This window comes from Bicyclus anynana, chromosome 4, assembly GCF_947172395.1.
Source record: "Bicyclus anynana chromosome 4, ilBicAnyn1.1, whole genome shotgun sequence".
Taxonomy (NCBI): Eukaryota; Metazoa; Arthropoda; class Insecta; order Lepidoptera; family Nymphalidae; genus Bicyclus; species Bicyclus anynana.
This window is the reverse complement of record NC_069086.1, coordinates 2,956,271-2,975,378: the sequence shown is the minus strand read 5'-3', so window position 1 is coordinate 2,975,378 and position 19,108 is coordinate 2,956,271. Positions and strand designations below refer to the sequence as shown.

The window sequence follows — 19,108 nt, the reverse complement described above, 5'->3', positions numbered from 1 at the left end:
TAAATTCACCAAGAGGAAGTATTCGTAAACTATCAGACCTTAGTGAAGATCAAATAGTTCCTGACATTGAGAGAATCAAAAGAAAAGATAAGAAAAAATTAACACTGAAGCCTGATGATAAGCAGAGGCCTAGCAAATTAAATAAAGCTGGATCACTAGATACAAACGCTACAAAAGTGAAGGCTCTGCAAACACAAAAATCCTTGCCATCTTCGCTTAAAGAGCGTCCCGATTTCTTGACCGTGCCACCTTTAGATATAGTAAGAGCTAAGAGCCAAGAGTTGGATCAAGCAGCAAAAAAGGTTGCCAAAGAAAAATCTAAATCGTTGGAAAAAATGGAAGTTAAACGAGGAGGCAGTAAAGAAAGAACGAAATCTCAAGAAGATAGTGATACTGAAATTGCAAAACGCAAAGAGAAACAACAAATGCTTTTCGAAGCTGCATTAAAACAGACCAAAACCTTAATAAGCCCCGTGAAGGACACAATGCCACCATTCCCACTGCCTGAAGATAAAATTTTGGTTAAGACCGAGGGTGACAAAATAATTATTGAAACTAAAATAAACAGTAAGGCTGAAGACCACGTATTTATAGCTAAGTCTCCGAAAAAGCTTGACAATAAACTTGCAGGCAAAATAAGCCGTAGCTTTGAAGATCAAAATCCTACAAAGTCCAATAACAAAATTAATAAAAGTATGGATGATAAGTCTAGTCAGTCTTTGGAAGACAAATTTGACGATCTGGCATCGTTGCAAAAATCACCGAAAACTTTATCAAAGAAGCAAGAAATTAAGCAGCAAATAGAAGGCAAAGTAGTTTACCAGAAAGTTCATCCTAGTGTTAAATCAAAAAGCTTAGATAGAAAAGTTGATCCTTACTTGGAAGCGAAGGTAAAATCAAAGAGTTTGGACAGAAATTATGTAACTCCGGCCTCTATGTTAGAACCATCTACTGATAAACATTTTAAAGTTGAAGTTGTTACTGTTGACGTACATCCTACTGTAAAAGAAGACATAGAAAGTATTGTACAAGAACAAGAAACCAAAGAAGTGTCTCCTACTAATAGTTATAAAGAAAAAACTGAAGATGATTCTTCTATTGAATGGATAACTAGTTCCCAACATACTGTCATTGAAAATGACACTCAAACAGTTATAATGGAACGAAGAAAAATTGAAATATATAATAAACAAAGGCAGTCCGAGCTTCGTGAGAGTAAGAGTAGTCAAGATTTGCAAAAATTAGCAGATGATAAGGCTGAAGTAACACGTTTAATGAGCGAAGAAGAATCTATTACTGAAATTAGCGAATTAAAAATGTCCGATGACAGCAATATGTTAGGTATATTATTGCCTTATATTGATGCTGATAGTTCTTCAGATCAGGATCAAACATCAAAAAAAGATAAGTTAGCTAAGTTTCTACGCGCTAAAAGTGATGATACTGGATCGGCTGAGCATTGTGATGAGCTTACAGCTGATACGGATCTTCCACTTTCAGATACACCTAAAAGCAAAAAATCTGTAGAAGCGCAAAGTACCTTTGAGGAATCCTCTGCAAGCTTAGCAGAGTTTTTGAAACATGAATCAATGTCACAGTTAGTACTCGAAAGTGAATCTGAATGTGATGTGAAAATCAAAGATTTGTCAAAGTCAGTAGATTTAGGATTGAAATTTAAAAATAAAAATAAAATTATTGTTACTCCTCCACAAGAAAATAGTCCTACTATCGAAAATATTCCGTTTATTGACTCTAGTACTTCAAAATCAATGCATAAGTCTGAATCTGGTGATTACACTGGTAGCTCTGGAAGTGCAAATGACATATCACCTACAGATCAGAAGAATGAACATAAATCACTTTTACCTACTAAGTCAAGACGCGCTGAACTACTTAAGTTAAGTGCAGAGCGCTCCCGAAGTTCGGAGTCAACTTCTTGGACTAGCGTAGAAAAAGATGTAAGTCCTTCTAGTGCTAACATTAAAGGGAGCTCAATTGACGATGAATCTAGTGTGAGTTGTTCAATCGCAAGACCTTTAGGTATATCTCAGGATATAGAAAAACTTAACAAAAAAGATAGGGAATGTCTCGAAGAACTAAAACAGGCTATGGAGTATGGAGAAGAACGTTTGCTGTCTCAGCATACATTATCAAGCGAACATTCGAAATCAAATTCAAAATCACCGTCTCCTGTTCCTGAAATCGATCGGATCGAAAGTCCAAGGAGCCCTTCAAAATATGGCAACAGAAAATCACCAACCCCAACTTTAGAAAAACAAGGACAGGTAGATTCACAAAAGGCACCATCTGATTCAGATTCTAGTTCTGAAAGCATTCATAAGACTGTAGAACAACTTTCAAAGCCAAATCAAAGAAAGAGCGCTTTAGATAAAATAGGTAAATGTGTAGTTGAAGAGTCAGAATCAAGCCATTCAGCCGCATCTAAAGCATCTGATTTGAAAAAAGAATTGGAAAAAACTGTAAAGAAAACTAAAATTGCTATAACAATTTCTCAAGAGGATCAAAATATGACAGTTGATTTTGATGATGATGGTAATGTCATAACATCATCCTTTGAACGTGAGTTAATGAAGAAAAGAGCTTTAAAGGACACTGATCAAAAAAGTTCTTCAAAATCAAGTATGGATACTACGACTACAACTACTCCATCGAAAGGATCACTTAGCGTTGACGATTCATCCTCGAGACGAAAAGGGCGGCTTCTGGATGATCAAAAAAGCTCATCTAAATCAAGTATGGATTCAAGAGGATCTCTTAGTGTTGAGTCAAGAGGCTCATTCGAGACCACGGAGTCTACGTCGGGCTCTTTAGGTGAAGCATATCGCCGTGGGGAAGAGTTAAAACCAACATGGCGACCATTTTTCGGCGCTTCGGGTAGTGAAAATAGTACTAGTATTGAAGAGGCTTGGATACCTCAAGATCATGAGGGTTACGAAAGTTTGACTACTAACAAAGATGTTTTTGAATATAACAACCAAAGAATGTTAGATGATTTCCATTCATTTTCCAAAAACCCTCCATTATCGTCAAATACTTCGAAAGATTCCACTGAAGCAGATTTTACTGATGATCTAAATGATTTTCCTGTTAATTTCTTGTATCCCGCGACATCGTCTACTTCAACATCTGATGTTGTTATTGGCTATGGTCAAAACTTCGGGCGTACTTTATCACGAATATCAGAACGCAGCACAGCCTCGGAAAAGACGAGTGCTGACGAAGATTCCACTAAAGCTTGTTCACGATCTGAAAGTATTAATGAGGAATCTTTGAATTCTAGTGATCATCAAGCAAGTCTTAGTTCAGATCCTCCAAGTAACGCCAATGTTGCCTATATATCTGACACAGACAGAAGGACGTCAGCAGAGATGCCAGATATTCCTATCGATCAGACTAAAATAAGTGAAATGTATTTAGAGTCTAAAAAGGGGAATAATAAGAAAGGGGAAGATGGTCCCGAACCTAATAAAGGGGAACGCAGCCATCACTTAGCTCCTTTAAAACAGTCTTCGGCGAGTGAAAGTCAGGATTCTGAGGATTGGCCTTTACCTGAGCTACCACCTACAGTTACGCCTAAAACGATATTATCTGAAGTAGCGAGGCAAAAATCTAGTGAATATGACGAATTAAGTTCATTTGTTTCCGGAACCTTAGAAACGCACATAGTTGAGAAAGTTCATATTTATTATATGAGCAATGAACCAGAACAAGCTATGAAAGTTACTATTCAGTCGGAAAGCTCCAAAGGTCATGTTGGCTCCGATGATGACAGTGACACTTTAAACAATGACGAAGATTTAGAACGAGACATTCAGGAATCGAAATCTGAAAAATCTTCACAACAAATATCCGGAGATTTAAAAGAGAAGTCTAAACCAATTCCTTATGACAAATCAGGTTACATGGTTGAACCATTAGAGAACCATGACGAATTTACATGTCTTAATAAAGGTGTCGTTCCAAACTATGATAAGTCATGTTTGAGTGGTACTATTAGTAAAGCATCATGTCTCATGGGGGATATGGGCACATGTTGCACTCGCGCTGAAAATAAATCATTTAGTCCAAAAAGCAATGTAGAGGAAAAGGTTATAATAAGCCAACCTCAGAAGTCTCCAACAAACCATAGTCCGGTATATGATGAAGATCATTTGTATACTGATGATGTCTTTGGTGGTGATAGTAAGTCGCTTTCTCCTGATTTTGATAAAGGTTTGTCTCAAATAGGTACTCATAAATTTTCGTTCGGCTCAAATAATTCTGATACATCTATAGATGATATGCTCTCACAAACTAATGTGGAAGAAACTGTTAGAGCTGTAGGTAAACTCAGTGTGGGAAGTTCAGGAGCTTGTAAGAGATGTAGCCATAGTAGCCATTCTGAGGAAGAAACTAGTTCTTTTGGCACGGATTTAGATGGTACAGTTAAAATAGGTTTACCCCAAAAGAAGTGCACGCATAGCTCCCACTCTGAAGACACATCAATTTGTTTAAGTATTTCTGAATGGTCAACTGGAACAAATACTGTTCGGCAATATGCTAATCTTTCTGCTTCAGAAAGTATATCAGGTGTGTCTATTCCAAAGAGTGATAAGTCTGAAAAAGCTGCTACTAAGAAGTATTCTGCTTCGCATACAAATAAAAAATCAGAACCTATACCAAAAATAAGCTCCCAAGCAGAAGCAAGTTCAAAAAGTAGTAGCCTTGACAAAAGTTCCGAGAATATTAAATATGACAAGTTGTGTAGTTCAGATACAACTGTTTCTAGAAAAGGAGTTGATAGTAGTTCAGGGACAAAGAGTGATAGTACTCTTACTTTAGCACAATCTATATCTGATTGGTCAGCGAGTACAAGTCACACGCTCATTGCTACGGCACGCGAAGATCAACAGGATCCTGATGATACTAAATCTGATAAAACTATTATAACAGAGGCATCTCCTGTTGAAGAAAAAGATGAAACTGGTTTGAATATTGAACCAGCTTTAACATCGTCCAAGGAAACCAATGACATCGTTGAACCGGTTTTAAGACTAACAGCTTCCTATACAGGAAAGACGGATAAATCTTCATCAATAAGTTATAGTGACAAATCTGATAAATCAAGTTCAAGTTCACTAAGTAGTTTACAAAAACATACAAATGGGGTTCTCAGATTTGATCAAAGGTTGAAAGGATTTCCTGCATCGCAAGATTTATCACAGGAACGTTATTCGAAGGCGCCACCTAAAAGTTACAGTTATGAAGAAGAGTCGCACAAATATGTTCGACCCGCTTTACGATGCCAGAGTGAAGACAGTGGATATGATAAACCATATTTCTTTGGTCCTCAACCTGAAATAGATATTGATATACCATCTCAATTATATAGCCAAGAAGAAAAACATAGTGAACGATATCAAAGTCAAGAGTTTTCTAATATCATTCGAGAAGAATCAAGTAGTCAGTTTGTAAGGTCTGATTATAAACCTTTAGCAAAGCATGCAAGTTATGACGACAAAACTCTGTCTAAAAACCAAATAAAAGAGTATAAAACTTCCCAGCAATTCCGTAGCAAACCAAAAAGCTGGTCTTTTCATGAACATTACTTATCATCATCTGATTTGCCTGTAATAACTGTTCCAGAAATACCGAGAGATTCTATTCATAGAGAACTGCAAGAGAAAAGATCATTAGAGAGATCTGGTAAAACACCACTTTCCAGATGCTCTCCTTATTACTCCAGTAGTCTCAGTTCTGAATCTCCGCCTATACAACCTCTTAAAGCTCCTGTCAAAAAATCTCTGCTTGTGCGAAATATTTCGTTAAAAAGTCCTCCGAGCGGCAATGATACTGATAGTTCCTTGGATGTTATCAGAGATCCTCGCGAAAGAATGAGAACTTTTAGACGCAAAAAACAAGTTACAAACACTCGAAAAAAGCAAGAAAAAATACAAGATGTGCTAGAGGAAGATTCGACGAAAAGTCAATGTTCCTCTGAAAGTGACAAATTTAAGGGGTCCAAATATCTGGCAGTTGATGATTCTTTGCGGCGAATGGAAAGTTCTGAGTGTTCTGACAGCTACATCCCCGAAGTCGAATCAGGCTCCTCTGAACTATCTAAAGATTCAAAGAACGACGACATTCAAGAACCCATAAGCTATTCTGAGGATGATGAACAAGTAGGTTATGCCAAATATAAAAGCGCCTCGTATGATTCGCAAAAGTTTCCCGTTAACATTAATCCTGTACAGTTTCAAGGTTTCGGGTCTTCTGCTGATGAAGATGAAATGGGTTTTCCTCGGTTCGATAGACTGGGCCGTCTGAGGCATCCGTATCTTGATTCTCAAGAACCGCCTTTCGTGCCCGAAGGTAGTCCCCCGAGAACATCTTACTCTAACAGAAGCAGCCGACAGTCCTCTTTGAAAAGAGTAAAATCCACTACATCGTACCGTCAGTCTGACGATAAATCATTAGGCGAGTCTTCGGGCCAACATCAACCTAGACCTATTTTTTATGATGAGGTTAGCGACAAAGAAGACTCTGACGACTATGCCTACCCTATCGATACTATAAAAAGAGCGCCTAAAATGGGCAAGTCCGGTAGCTACCTATTCCAACGCAGCGAGACTATCGCTTATTCTGATACAGACCTACCGCAGGATAAAGATGAGTATGAGGAATACAGAGGAAGTCCTTATCCAGAACATTATGAAGAAGTCGATATGTTTCAAACGCAAGAGTTCTATCCTCAATACGAGCACATTCAGCGCATGGACGAGAACGACGAACGGTTCGCCAGAGATCTGGACCAGCGCTTTAGTCTCAATAACGTTGAACGTTTCTATTCAAGTCATTACGTTGACTCGCAAGCTTCGAGCGACAGTCCCGAGCAGAAGTTTGACGTCTCCACTCTTCCTCCGCCTCTCTGCTCTGACGACGAGCACGAATAGCTGCACTTTTAAACGTTAGACCAAGTCATCGTAGACGAAATCCCGCTGTTAGATAAATTGTTAATTATTCGGTGCGCGAGCGTGTTGTCAACGAGCGTATCGAAATTTTAATTCTAATTCGCAATTAATTGTTATAATCGTATTGGATATTAGAAGTCCTGATAAATTTAATATTTACATTCTCACTTTAAATATTTAGGAAAAATATATAGTGCCAATTCCCGATGTGAGTATTCGACTATCGTGTGATTGAAAGCGAAATTATACCTTGTCCTAGCTTATAAATTAACTAGTTGTAGGTAGTTGTATGAGTACTGATTGGTAAATTATACACTTTTGAAATTAGACTATTTCAATCAATGACATAATTTCTAAAAGGAATGTTACTTCTTAGCTTTTAAGTTGAATGTTTGGAATGTTAGTCGTTTATGATTCTATTTCAGTGTTCCTTTCGTTTCGTAGTGCCAAATTATTACATTCCGCCTTTGTTAATAATATTTAAAATTTAATTTTAATAACCTTAGCATTTACAATTCTTTTATTAGAAAAAAAATATAACATTCTATTAAGTATTTGTAAGGGCTGTGACTTCCTATGTATGTTGGGATCCAAGATCTTAGTTTTACTTAAGTTTAATATTACTGCTCAAAACTGTTATAGTAACTTGAATCTTTCACATTAAAAGAACTATTATGAAACTACTCGTGTGACATTATATCTTAGCAATAATTAAAAACATTCATCCCCTAAATATATTTAAAGGTTGTGCTAAAAATAAAAATACCCTGGATATTATTACAAAAAGTAATCACCTTTCAGACTATCCAAGGACACAAAGTAAATGTCTAAACCCTTGAAAGCTTTGATTTGATTTTATATCTGTTTAGGGATAAATTTTCCATAAATTGTTAGAGTTTAGTGTGTCGCTGTATTTCAATTGAAATAACATTTAAACTAAACAGGAATTGTGCCAGATTATATTGATAGGCTTTATAACAGTTCTTTAAATGTGACGAAGCAACAATAAGTTAAGGCTATGTTACTTACTGCATTTAACTCAGTATTCCATGTAATCACCACACCACACACAATAAGACTAACAAAGTAACCACGTCTGCAATCGTGCCAAATCTGCTCAATTTTTTCCACACTTTATTATTGTAGTTGATGATTTTTATTCGAATTTTTGATGGACAATGAAAAATTATATTACAGTAAGGGTGTTTGGGTGACTGTTGTTCTACCACTTTTCTCTTAGCAGTTACAATGACTTGAGGACAGAATAGTGAATTACTGATTACGGTTGTAGACTTTTTCACTAAACCAGGCGTTCTTTTGGTTTATTGTTTTCTTTTAAACCTAAATTTTAAATTGTTTATCAACCAATTGTAGCATTGAAAATGGGAAGACACTGCCTCCTGTAACACAGTAATAACTAGTACAGGAGGCAGGGCTTCAAAGTAATTGTGATAATGTAGTTTTGATAAACGTTATTATTATTGTTTCATCCGAAACTTGCACAATCTTAATATATAAATGCGAAAGGTCATTCACCACGAAATCTCGGAAACCTATAACAACTTGAACAAAGCTAAAATTTGGCAGGGAGGTAGTGTTTATTTAGTAGGTATCCACTAAGAACGGATTTGGCGATAGGGCTGGATTAAAGAGGTCTAAGGGCGGACAAAGTCGCGGACGTTCGCTAGTACTTATGATTAAAGACGCGAGAATTCCATAAAAAATCACAGCCTTATCCTTTTTCTAGTGTTTGCGGTTATAGTCAGCGTATAGACCTGAGTCTTGAGGCCTTAAATATCACTAGAGATAATATGTGTAGTGTAGCGAACTATAGCTACCATTAAGGCTTAGTTTGACTTCGTTCAGCACTACCATATTGAACCTCTGGGATATGTTCTTGAACCAATTTTGGTTCATGTCAATACAAATTGTTCATTTATTTTTAACCTCTTGCCATCATTGTCGTCTGGAAAATAAGTAGCCTATATTCTTTTTTAAACAAGCTTTGTGATCGAAAAACCAATAAGCCCTCTAGCAAAATAGACATTTACATACTAATCATAAAACATGAGGGTTGTAAGCGTTGTCTGATAAGTGGATGAACAATTAGTCACCAAGTAAAAGTATCGAAATTATTAATTACATACATTGGTTCGTCTATGTGTATGAATAAAATAGTTCTAAATTATTAAGCATCGAAATGTAGACATGACTAGAATAATGTATGCACATAAAATACATTTTCATAGTATTAATTACTCATATAATTTAGTGTTCCAATTTTGCTGCAATACTTACGAGTATATGTACACATTTGGATGGACAGAAATATTCATGATCATAAAAAAACGTAAAATACTTTAATTTATATGTAGAACTTATATTTAAAGCAAGTATTGGTTTAGCACTCCAACCTATAATTTAATCCTTAACAAGAACTTTGGACAGAGTTGAATATAAGTGAATGTTAGAGCGAGAGCTATATGCGTTAAACAATCTATGAGAGAGATTAATTATTATATGTAAGAACCGATTTTGTATTAATCCCAAATAACTGACTAACTTCCGAATAAAAGAGGAGATATTAAACGTTAATTCTGTCATACTTTCTTTTAAATGAAACCATAATTTTAACAACACTTCCAGTGTTATAACAGACACAGATATAATGACAGAGTTATCACAGACTAATTTAAAAAAATATAGACGAAGTTCGTACGAATATATCAAAGTAGCGCGCTTCTGATGTCAGCTTGGTTCTGATGGCAACCGTTAGAAATTAGTCTTGACAAATCTCCAATTCAAAATGTTTACTTTTTTCAATATAGTTATGTAAGCGTGAAGAACTTAAGCTCTAAATGAAGAGTATCGAAAAATTGTTCGGAATAAAGATCTATTTTCGTTTTCTGATACTCTAAATCAACACTCCAATAATTCTATTGTTATACTAATGGTATAACACAGATATTATAATCTTATTAACTAATGATATAAAGTGTTATATGAGCCATTTATTCGCGAAAATAAGCAATAGACAGTTTCGTCAACATACTATTTTGTTAGCAGCTTCGTCCATCTTTTGTTTAGTCTGTGGTTCTCGTATATCTTCAGCATTTTCCTCAGTAGATAGGAAAAAAATATCGAATGAATGTACCTATAGTAAGTTGTACTGAACACAGTCGTGAACCTACTGTAGCATATAGAATACGTGTACTTATCAATTTACTGTAAGTAGTTACCCATAAGGATGATTCCCCTGACGCTTTAGGCTCAATGCCGAACTAGAACGATGTGTTAACAAAAACAGTGGATGTTCGTACCATAAACTTGGCTTTAGGCCGAAAGTCCTATAAAGTGGTACCTACTTGAAATGTTCAAAATAACTCACTTTGGACACTTCAATCACCGCTGTATTAGGCAGTCTCATTTACTTCATCTAAGAATTCGTATTTTAATGTGTAATATTCCTTGTAACACTTAGTTGATTCAGTTCAAATCGTTTACTGACATTCCTATAGATCTCATTTGTGACCCTGATCATTTAGACTTATACAGTCGTATAAGCAAAAATTTTGGGGTTCATCTGATGAGGCAGTAAAGCAGCGTTTGCCAATATATTACTGACATTGTTAGCATTGAAATAAAGTCGAAAGTTACAATGTCGGCTGTTTGACTCGCCTTGCCTTGTCAGGTGTACGCCGCCCATAAAGGAGTTCCGTCTTCGTGCTAGTCGGCTGATTACTACTGTTGTATATTGTATACTTTCTTTCGTTCAATACTTTGTCATGCAATTCCATCAGTATTTAATTCTAAGATAATTTTACATACTGCAATCAGGTTGTTCATAATTCCTAAACATTGTAGCGCTTTCTTTGTCACCTTTTTCCATGTTGAAAGGGATGGCGCTATGAATTTAGGATTTGTGCAAACCCATGGACTAATGAATATTTAAAAAGCTTAATTCTCTACCTACTCGTAAAATATATTTTGCGTTTAGAACATATAAATAATATTAATTAATAAATAAACTCATTAAAGTACTTACTATAGCTGTTCAATTTACTCGAATTTTTATGTAAAAAAATAAAGAAATAAAAAATCCCAATCAATGTGAAAGCGCACTATAATTAGTCTGTAATATTTATTATACTAATAAGTAATAATAAAAAATATTATGCTAAGGCCCGTATTTATAGACGTTACTCAACTCAAGAGCACATACATGAGTGTTGAGTTCCTCGTCGTATACACAAACGTCACAAGTTATTAAACATCAATTTCGATATTGTGGAACGTCTATTGATACGGTCCTGTGATGGATCTGCCTCATGGAGCTGATCGTTTAACTCAATGCAAATTACGGCAAATGAATAAGATCAGGTCGTTAACAAATTTTGTTATTATTGACGTGCCATTTCTAGTACTTAACGATGTCTATGGTTGCAGCGAGTGTACGATCAGCATTAGTTAAGCCTGATTTACATTGCGAGATTATTTTCATGCGTATTGATCTTACTTTTGACAGTAGTTTTATTGTTAAATAGGCTTTAGGTTAGTGGGAATTAATTCTCTAATTAATTAACTACGTGTTGTTAATTAGTTGATTATTGCATTTTCTAATGTAATTTTTTGTATAATTAGAAAAAATATATGCAACACCGACGAAAACACTTAGTATGGGTTATTTAAATGTGGACTATTTTATAGGGCTTGCCTCATTAAAGGAAAATTTAAAACTGACAAAAAATATTATAAGCGCGCATTTAGTGGAATGGTTTCTTTAAAATAACTAGTTTGTAAGCTATCGACGAATTGAAAGCTTTAAAACGAGGATCTACTTGGATGTTAGATAAAAACTTACTGAAAGCCATTAGATTTTAGTAATAATTTTGTTTCATTTTCGACACAACCGGAAACATCAGGTCTCTCTAATGGCAGGCGTCCATTGATCCGCATCGTACTTATCGGACGCATCGCATCAAACGGTTTAGTATTCTTTATATAAAAAGTCACAAGCGTGTCCATTGATCGGATTGATCGATCGATCGTCCATCGTACGGATCGGATTTTATGTTTGATGCGATGCATGTTTTTATTTTGTATTTTTGCCACTAAATGCTGGAATAATATCCCTCCGCCTATAAAGAACCTTAAGAGTAAGTTTACATTTAAGAAGAAATTAAAAAGATATTTGCTTAGCAAACAGGAGGAATTACAGGATTATGTGGCGGAGTTTTCACTTCTTTAGTAAATGAAATTTCCTAGTAATCTTCATAGATTTCGTTATTTAGGTACATACTACAGTAGTTTTGTAAACTAGTTAATGCAAAAAAAATATTTTCTTTTTTCTTTTTGTTTTTATTTTTATTTTATTTCCTCATTTCATGTTTCAATTATTATACTCGTAGATTGTTAGATATAAGGCTTATCATTATTGTGTATGTGTGTGTGTGTTTTATTTATACCTTTTAATTTTATATTGTTGCTTAATTTGTTGAAACACTTTTATTTGTTTAGCGTAATCCTATTATTTAGCATATTAATTCAAGGTTGTTTGTTTTTAATTTAAAGGTAATAATATAGCATATTGTCACTGTGGCTATGTATATCCGTGGTGTCACCTGGATCGAGGTAGCAGCTGAAAATCAGCGCCGCTTGGCCAAGTACTTTGCTTGGTTTATGCGGCACAATGCTGAGCTGTTACCTTTTTTCAAGGTTGTGCCAAACATAACGAAGTGGTTTTTGATGCTTCAACTACTTTAGTTTTGATTTTCAATTGATCAGGTGGTTGAAGCATCAGACACAACAATAGTGCTTAATTAGGCATTGTGGTGTATGGCACAATTTTTTAAATAAATGTTTTTTCTTTCTTTCTTTCTTTCTTTTTCTATTTTTAAATTATCAAGATTTTTTTTAAAAAGCAATAACTTCTGATTTAGTGAAACTATTGTAACAACATTTCGCAATGTATATTTGGCTTAAGAGCAATGATGATTCGATTAATACAAAAGAAAAACGTATATTGTAAGTATTTCGAGTTCTCGATTGAGATTGTACAATCAGAATAGACTGTAATATTACTATTTCATTGGTATATGTGTACTGGGTTATTTTTAAAATATTAGTAGTTCGCGTAACAATTTTTAACATTCCTAAGATTACACCTTTTTCTTACATTCCATCTCAATAGTAGATTAGAACCAAGAGAGATATCTTTATAACCAAGATATCTAAAAATAAGGTCTAAACCCAAACATATTTTTCAATACAAAGTAATCCCACCACATCAACTGAATAATCTTATATTAGATAGTATTACAGTTGTTTAATTTATTTTCATCATAATTAATCATTAATTTGTTTTATATAAAAAATACTCTTGACATGACCGTTCCAACTCATACAAACCCTGCTTAATCCTAACTATCCAGCAGACTAATTCACTAACTTTCACGTTTATTAGTTGACATATTATACGAAATTGAGATTCCATCTAACAAATGTCATCCGGTGCCTACTGACAACCCTTCGTGTAGATGACATTTCTCAATTGATTTGATGTTTATTTTAATCGGTTGTTAATAAAGAGCAAGTTAGTGAATAGATCAGCTGGTATTAAGTATCTACTCGTAAAAAATCGAACGGTCAAACCAATATTTTAAACGTAACCCTGTATAATTTTTTTATTATCGTAATTCGGTATATTGTTTTGAAGAATTTCGAATGTTACTTCCTTTTTGAATTTATATGTAATTTTAAGTGTAACGATATCCTTGCAATACACTGCCCTTTGGGCTGGAGATAGTTGAACAATAAATAAATAAATAAAACGAACTAACACCGATGTTTTGCATTTACGTTTTTAGTTTGAACCCCATTTTGTTACAATTATTATTTGTGCAGCAAGGAATAACATGTAAGTGTCACTAAAATTATAGCATGATTTACAGATATTGTTTTTTTTTTTTCAATTTTGTTGTAAAGTAATACATTTTATTTTAATTATATTTATTTTCAGGTTTAAGCATGCATTTTCTTGATTTTTGTTATATTTTCAGGACTGAATTATTATTATAATTTCTTTTTTATACTTCCTTTTTGTGTGATTTAATCTTAGCATATGTATTATTAAATGACTTTTCTGATGTAGAACAGTTATTTTTTTTATTTTGACGTTTGGCATTTTGAAATATAGTATGTTTGTATGTTTATGTATTAATTTACCATAGTTTTTTTTTAAATTGTTGTAATAGAATAATTTGTTTGTTGAGAGGTATAGTATATTGTTAAAACTCAACGTTTAACGTTTAAAACTGGCCAATTTTGCTTTGACAGTTTTACAATTATTGGTAAAGAAAATTATACTTAAAGGCCTTTAAATATAGTCCAATATTCAATAAAATTCCAAATTCAGAGCAAATTCAACCTTAAGGATTGAGTTTAAGGTTGAATTTGCAAATGCGACTTTTTGAATTAAGTGCCAAGAGTAAACTCCAATAAACTCCAAAAATTGTTACAAAATCGTGCACTATTTACACTCGAAATTGTTACAAATTAGTATACAATGTTTTAACATCTGCAGAGGAAACATCGCCAGAAGACGAGCACACCGTGTCCTCCGCGAGTCTATGCATGTCTCCGAACGGAGACACCAGCACTGGCGCGCCGCTGTACGCGTCCACGCCGATGGAGAAACGGATACCGAATGGCTACCACGACCGGATAGAGCGCTTGGACAATAGACGGGATGAACATATTGATACCGTCAACGGGAATGTGCATGGTGAGTTTACACATAAACAGCCTTTTCGTCCACTGCTGAACATAGGCCTATTATACACGATCCTTTGCCTTCCTCAAAAAGTCCCTTCCCACTACCTTCATAATGTCGTCGGACCATCTGGCTTGGAGGGCGTCCTACACTGCGCTTGCTGGTACGTGCGGTTTTCACTCCAGAACACCTCTGCCCCAACGGCCATCTATTCTGCGACAGATATGGCTCGTCCACTGCCACTTCTGTTTGCTAATCCTTTGGGATACGTCGATTATTTCGAGTTTACACACACCATCATGATCATCACAGTGATCGTCATTGTCATTGTCAACATAAAGATCCTTCTTTGCCACCTGGATTCAGCGACTCCCTGCGCTTGATTTTTTTTTTTTATTCTTTACAAGTTAGCCCTTGACTACAATCTCACCTGATGGTAAGTGATGATGCAGTCTAAGATGGAAGCGGGCTAACTTGTTAGGAGGAGGATGAAAATCCCCACCCCTTTCGGTTTCTACACGGCATCGTACCGGAACGCTAAATCGCTTGGCGGTACGTCTTTGCCGGTAGGGTGGTAACTAGCCACGGCCGAAGCCTCCCACCAGCCAGACCTGGATGTTGAACCTTGATGTTGTCGGTCTACCTATTGGAGGGAAATAAGGGTCTACTACCAGGGGTCACCATTCCAACGCCATTTCAAACAATAATGAATGCTAGAAACACATCCTCTTACTTTTGTGCGGAGTGTTTTAATATACTGAATTTTGTTTTGGAAGGTATATTTAAGCGCCAACCCGCATTGGAGCTTCATGGTGGGTCTATAATCCCCTCTCTCCTATAAAGAATGAGGTCTGTAGTGGGCCGTTCGTTTGAAATCTATGGCTAATAAGGAATATCAAGTGAGTTGCAGGGAGCTGCTGGATGCAAGTAAAAGACCGTGATGATTTGAAGTCTTTACAAAACGTCTATGTCCAGCAGTGGATGTCTATCAGCTGAACTATGATGATGGCAATGTTTATATTGATGATTGTATCTTTGCAGTCAACATCGTGGCTTCTACGAATAATATGGACGTTTTGAGCGGCGGCGAAAGCGATGCCGGTGACACTTTGACCAGGCGGAATAACAACACGTGAGATATATTTCATTCTTGCAACCCATCACCTCCTCCTCCCAATCCAATCCTCCCATGGCCCCCGTGACCTCACGGTCATTCAGGCGGAATCATGGGAGGTTGAGCTCTATAGCGTGCCCTTGGCGTGGTTCTTCTCGGGTAGCCTGATTATAACGAACTCCTACCGACTAAAACATTACAGTACCTATTGTAAGTCGTCTTATTATATATGATTCCGCATAAAAGCGGAATCCAGCTAGCCTAGACAGTCCCGTAAGCCTTAGATGCTTGCCAAAAGATAAGGAGATCATTTTGTATGTAAATCCTTCTGAAATGCAAGCCCAATCAAGTTCTTAATATAAAAATCTGGTGTTCGAAGCCAGACCTTTGCGGTTAAAAAAAGGCATCCTTAACTGCGCCAGAAACGTCGTCTAAATGTTAGAGCGAGGCCTAAACAAGAGTATATTCCTACCTAGTTGTTAGGTTGAACTATCTGCTAGTACATTTGAACATTTTGTTTAGGTTGAACATTAGTCTTTTTTCGATATTGCAGCATTAGCTCGAGCGTGGTGTGTGCGGGCGAAGGGGGCAGGCGGCGCGGTGACGTCACGTACTACGTCGCCAAGGAGCTGCTCATGACCGAGCGCACCTACAAGCGCGACCTGGAGCTGATCACTGTTGTAAGAGCTGGCGTATTGTTTACATACTTTCATATAAACTTCGTTTTTTTAGAATTGCAAAATTTTGTAAACAAATATGGCCGTATTCATCACTGACATTAGTTGTGACGTCATCCTAGGGATGGGCCGTTGATGAACTATATCGAGAATTAACTACTACTAATCGAATTTTATATCAATTGTAAAAAATCACTTTACTTAAAAACTCACTTCTAAGTTGGCAACACAAATCACACAGTCAAAATACGCGCGATATTAACTATCTACCTCTTTCTGTTGCATATTAATTAATACCTATCAAATAACATTTTTTTCACTTGTATCTGTTTGTTATAAATTAAAAGAGTACTAAAAAATTTAGGCAGTACTTGTTAACGCATTATCTTTTTTTAACATATAAGTACGTAACTAACTAAACAACGCTATGAAAAAAATACTTTATTCAAATTACTCAATTACGATATCGATACTGAACGGAATAAATTCGATATTTACAATCGGTAAATCGTTCATTTTTAATCTGTGGTGACAATTTTACTTGGCACAACCTTAGAGAGACGAAACGTCAAATTAACATTTAAATGTAATCTGTGTGCATAATTTCGTGTTTAATTTCGTTTATTTCTAAAAATTTTGATTAAACCCTGTGTAAATTAAAAAAATGTTACGTTTGTATGATTCTCCATAGGTGGATTGTAAAGAACAAAGTGTTTGTGCGTGTTTTAATAGTTTGATGGTTCTGAAAACTGTTATGAAAGTTTGGCATCGACAAAAAGGTTTGTTTATTTACCAAATAGCGCAATTCAATCTGGACATGGTATAAGTATAACGCGGTAGGTGGCAGCTACAAGGATTGTGCCACCATCATGTCGTAGAGGAAACATTTGGAATATACGCCAGGACTTGTGACCTCGGGTGTAGGTTTAAACGATTCTATCAGAATGCATTACTACTCACCACCCCAAACACACATGTTCTCAATTTATGAGCAATTACATCACCCAGACCTGGATTTTTAACTCATTATCTTGGAGGCGCCCGGACTGATACATTCAAGTCAAAACACCCTACCAAGACGACCAATCCAAGCCAATGTCCGAGTATCAGAGGAGAAGAACTTAGAGCGTCGTTTCCCCCATTTCTTCGGGCCCCATCAGGAGATGCTTCTGTGCTCGCCTAAAGCCCCAGGTGACGCCGCTGAGGTCCCTCCCAAGCAACGTGACAGCGTGCACAACAAAGAATAAACCCAAGTCACTAATCTCTCTGTTCTATTTCTCGTAACAAGGAGACGGCGGCGTTGACGTGCGCCATCTCTAGAGGCTCTGGCTCTACCACATATGGTTAAGACATATTGATAGCCAATGGTGATGTCCGTCCACAGACGTGGTCCAAGCGCGTGGGCACGATAGGCCGCAGCGCGTCGAGCGGCGCGGAGGCGGCGGCACTAGCGCGGGCCTGTCTGGCCCTGGAGCCGCTCGCTCTGCCGGCGGGCGCGCTGCTCGCCAAGCTGGACCGCGCTCTGGCGGCCGCCTCGCCAACCAACAACCTGCCTGGCGATACTGAAGGTAGGCAATGACATTTTACTAATAGACGCGTTATACATTGACAATATTGCACTAACATTACTGAATATTGCTTAGGGATCGTCGTCAATATATTCCGTGAAACCTGTTTGGCATTGTATATTATGAGATTTGTGCGTATAAGCTTAAGGTTCGTTCATTCCTGGCTCCTCTCTGGCTTGTCTGTTTGTAAAGACATGCCAGAGAGGAGCCATTGGACAATGCATTGGAATAAAACTGAAGGAATGTTCTTCAACGAAACGAACCTTAAGCTTATACACACAAATCTCGTAATATTCAATGCCAAATAGATGAAGATGGAGATTGTAAAATGTACAATTGTTTGTACATCTTACTATTATATCAGACATCCAAAAGTAGACAAAGTGTAGAAGACTAGCGGACGCCCGTGTGAAATTTAGTTTCTCACAAATCCCGTGGGAACCATGTGTTTTTCCGGGATCAAAGATTTTATCTGCATTAAAATCGGAGTACACGCAAAAATTCAAGTAACATAATTTTACAGAACCGGACCTGGAGTCTCTGTTGGCATTGCCGGCAGGCCCGCTCCTAGCTTATCTAGACAGTGTACTCTCCTCTATAGAATCCACTATCACGTGCAACGGTAACTTGACTGCGAGTGGACTTCGTTGTAGTTTGTGCTAACGAAAGAACTTTTTGGCTATCGTTGCTTGTTCAGCGTGTGTGAAAGATAGGTTGTACACAAAACTTGATGTGCTAAAATGATGCCAACTTCTAGACACCAAATTGTGTAGAATAGGAGAGCATTACTTTTTTGGAGTTTTGTGAACACCTTACTGATTATACTACAGCCCTACTAGATGATACTGTTTACCAACGAAGAAATTAAAAATGAGGGTATAAATCGCTGGTCATTTCACACCTAATGATTACAATTATTAACTTCTTCTTGAATTTATGAAAAGAAATTCGATTAATAGTTAATATATTTTGAATAACATTATATAAATAAAAAATGCATAATTCAA

At 36.3% G+C, this 19,108-nt stretch overlaps 1 protein-coding gene across 1 annotated transcript in view; it reads left to right on the top strand.

Moving 5' to 3' along the window:
- Positions 1-19,108, top strand: part of LOC112058366 (FERM, ARHGEF and pleckstrin domain-containing protein 1) — an 85,656-nt gene that overhangs the window by 50,579 nt on the left and 15,969 nt on the right. Inside the window, exons 16-19 of the mRNA XM_024099151.2 lie at positions 14,554-14,754; positions 15,784-15,874; positions 16,410-16,536; positions 17,918-18,101. Coding sequence (XP_023954919.2) covers positions 14,554-14,754; positions 15,784-15,874; positions 16,410-16,536; positions 17,918-18,101 — 603 coding nt within the window. The remainder of the gene's footprint in view (positions 1-14,553; positions 14,755-15,783; positions 15,875-16,409; positions 16,537-17,917; positions 18,102-19,108) is intronic.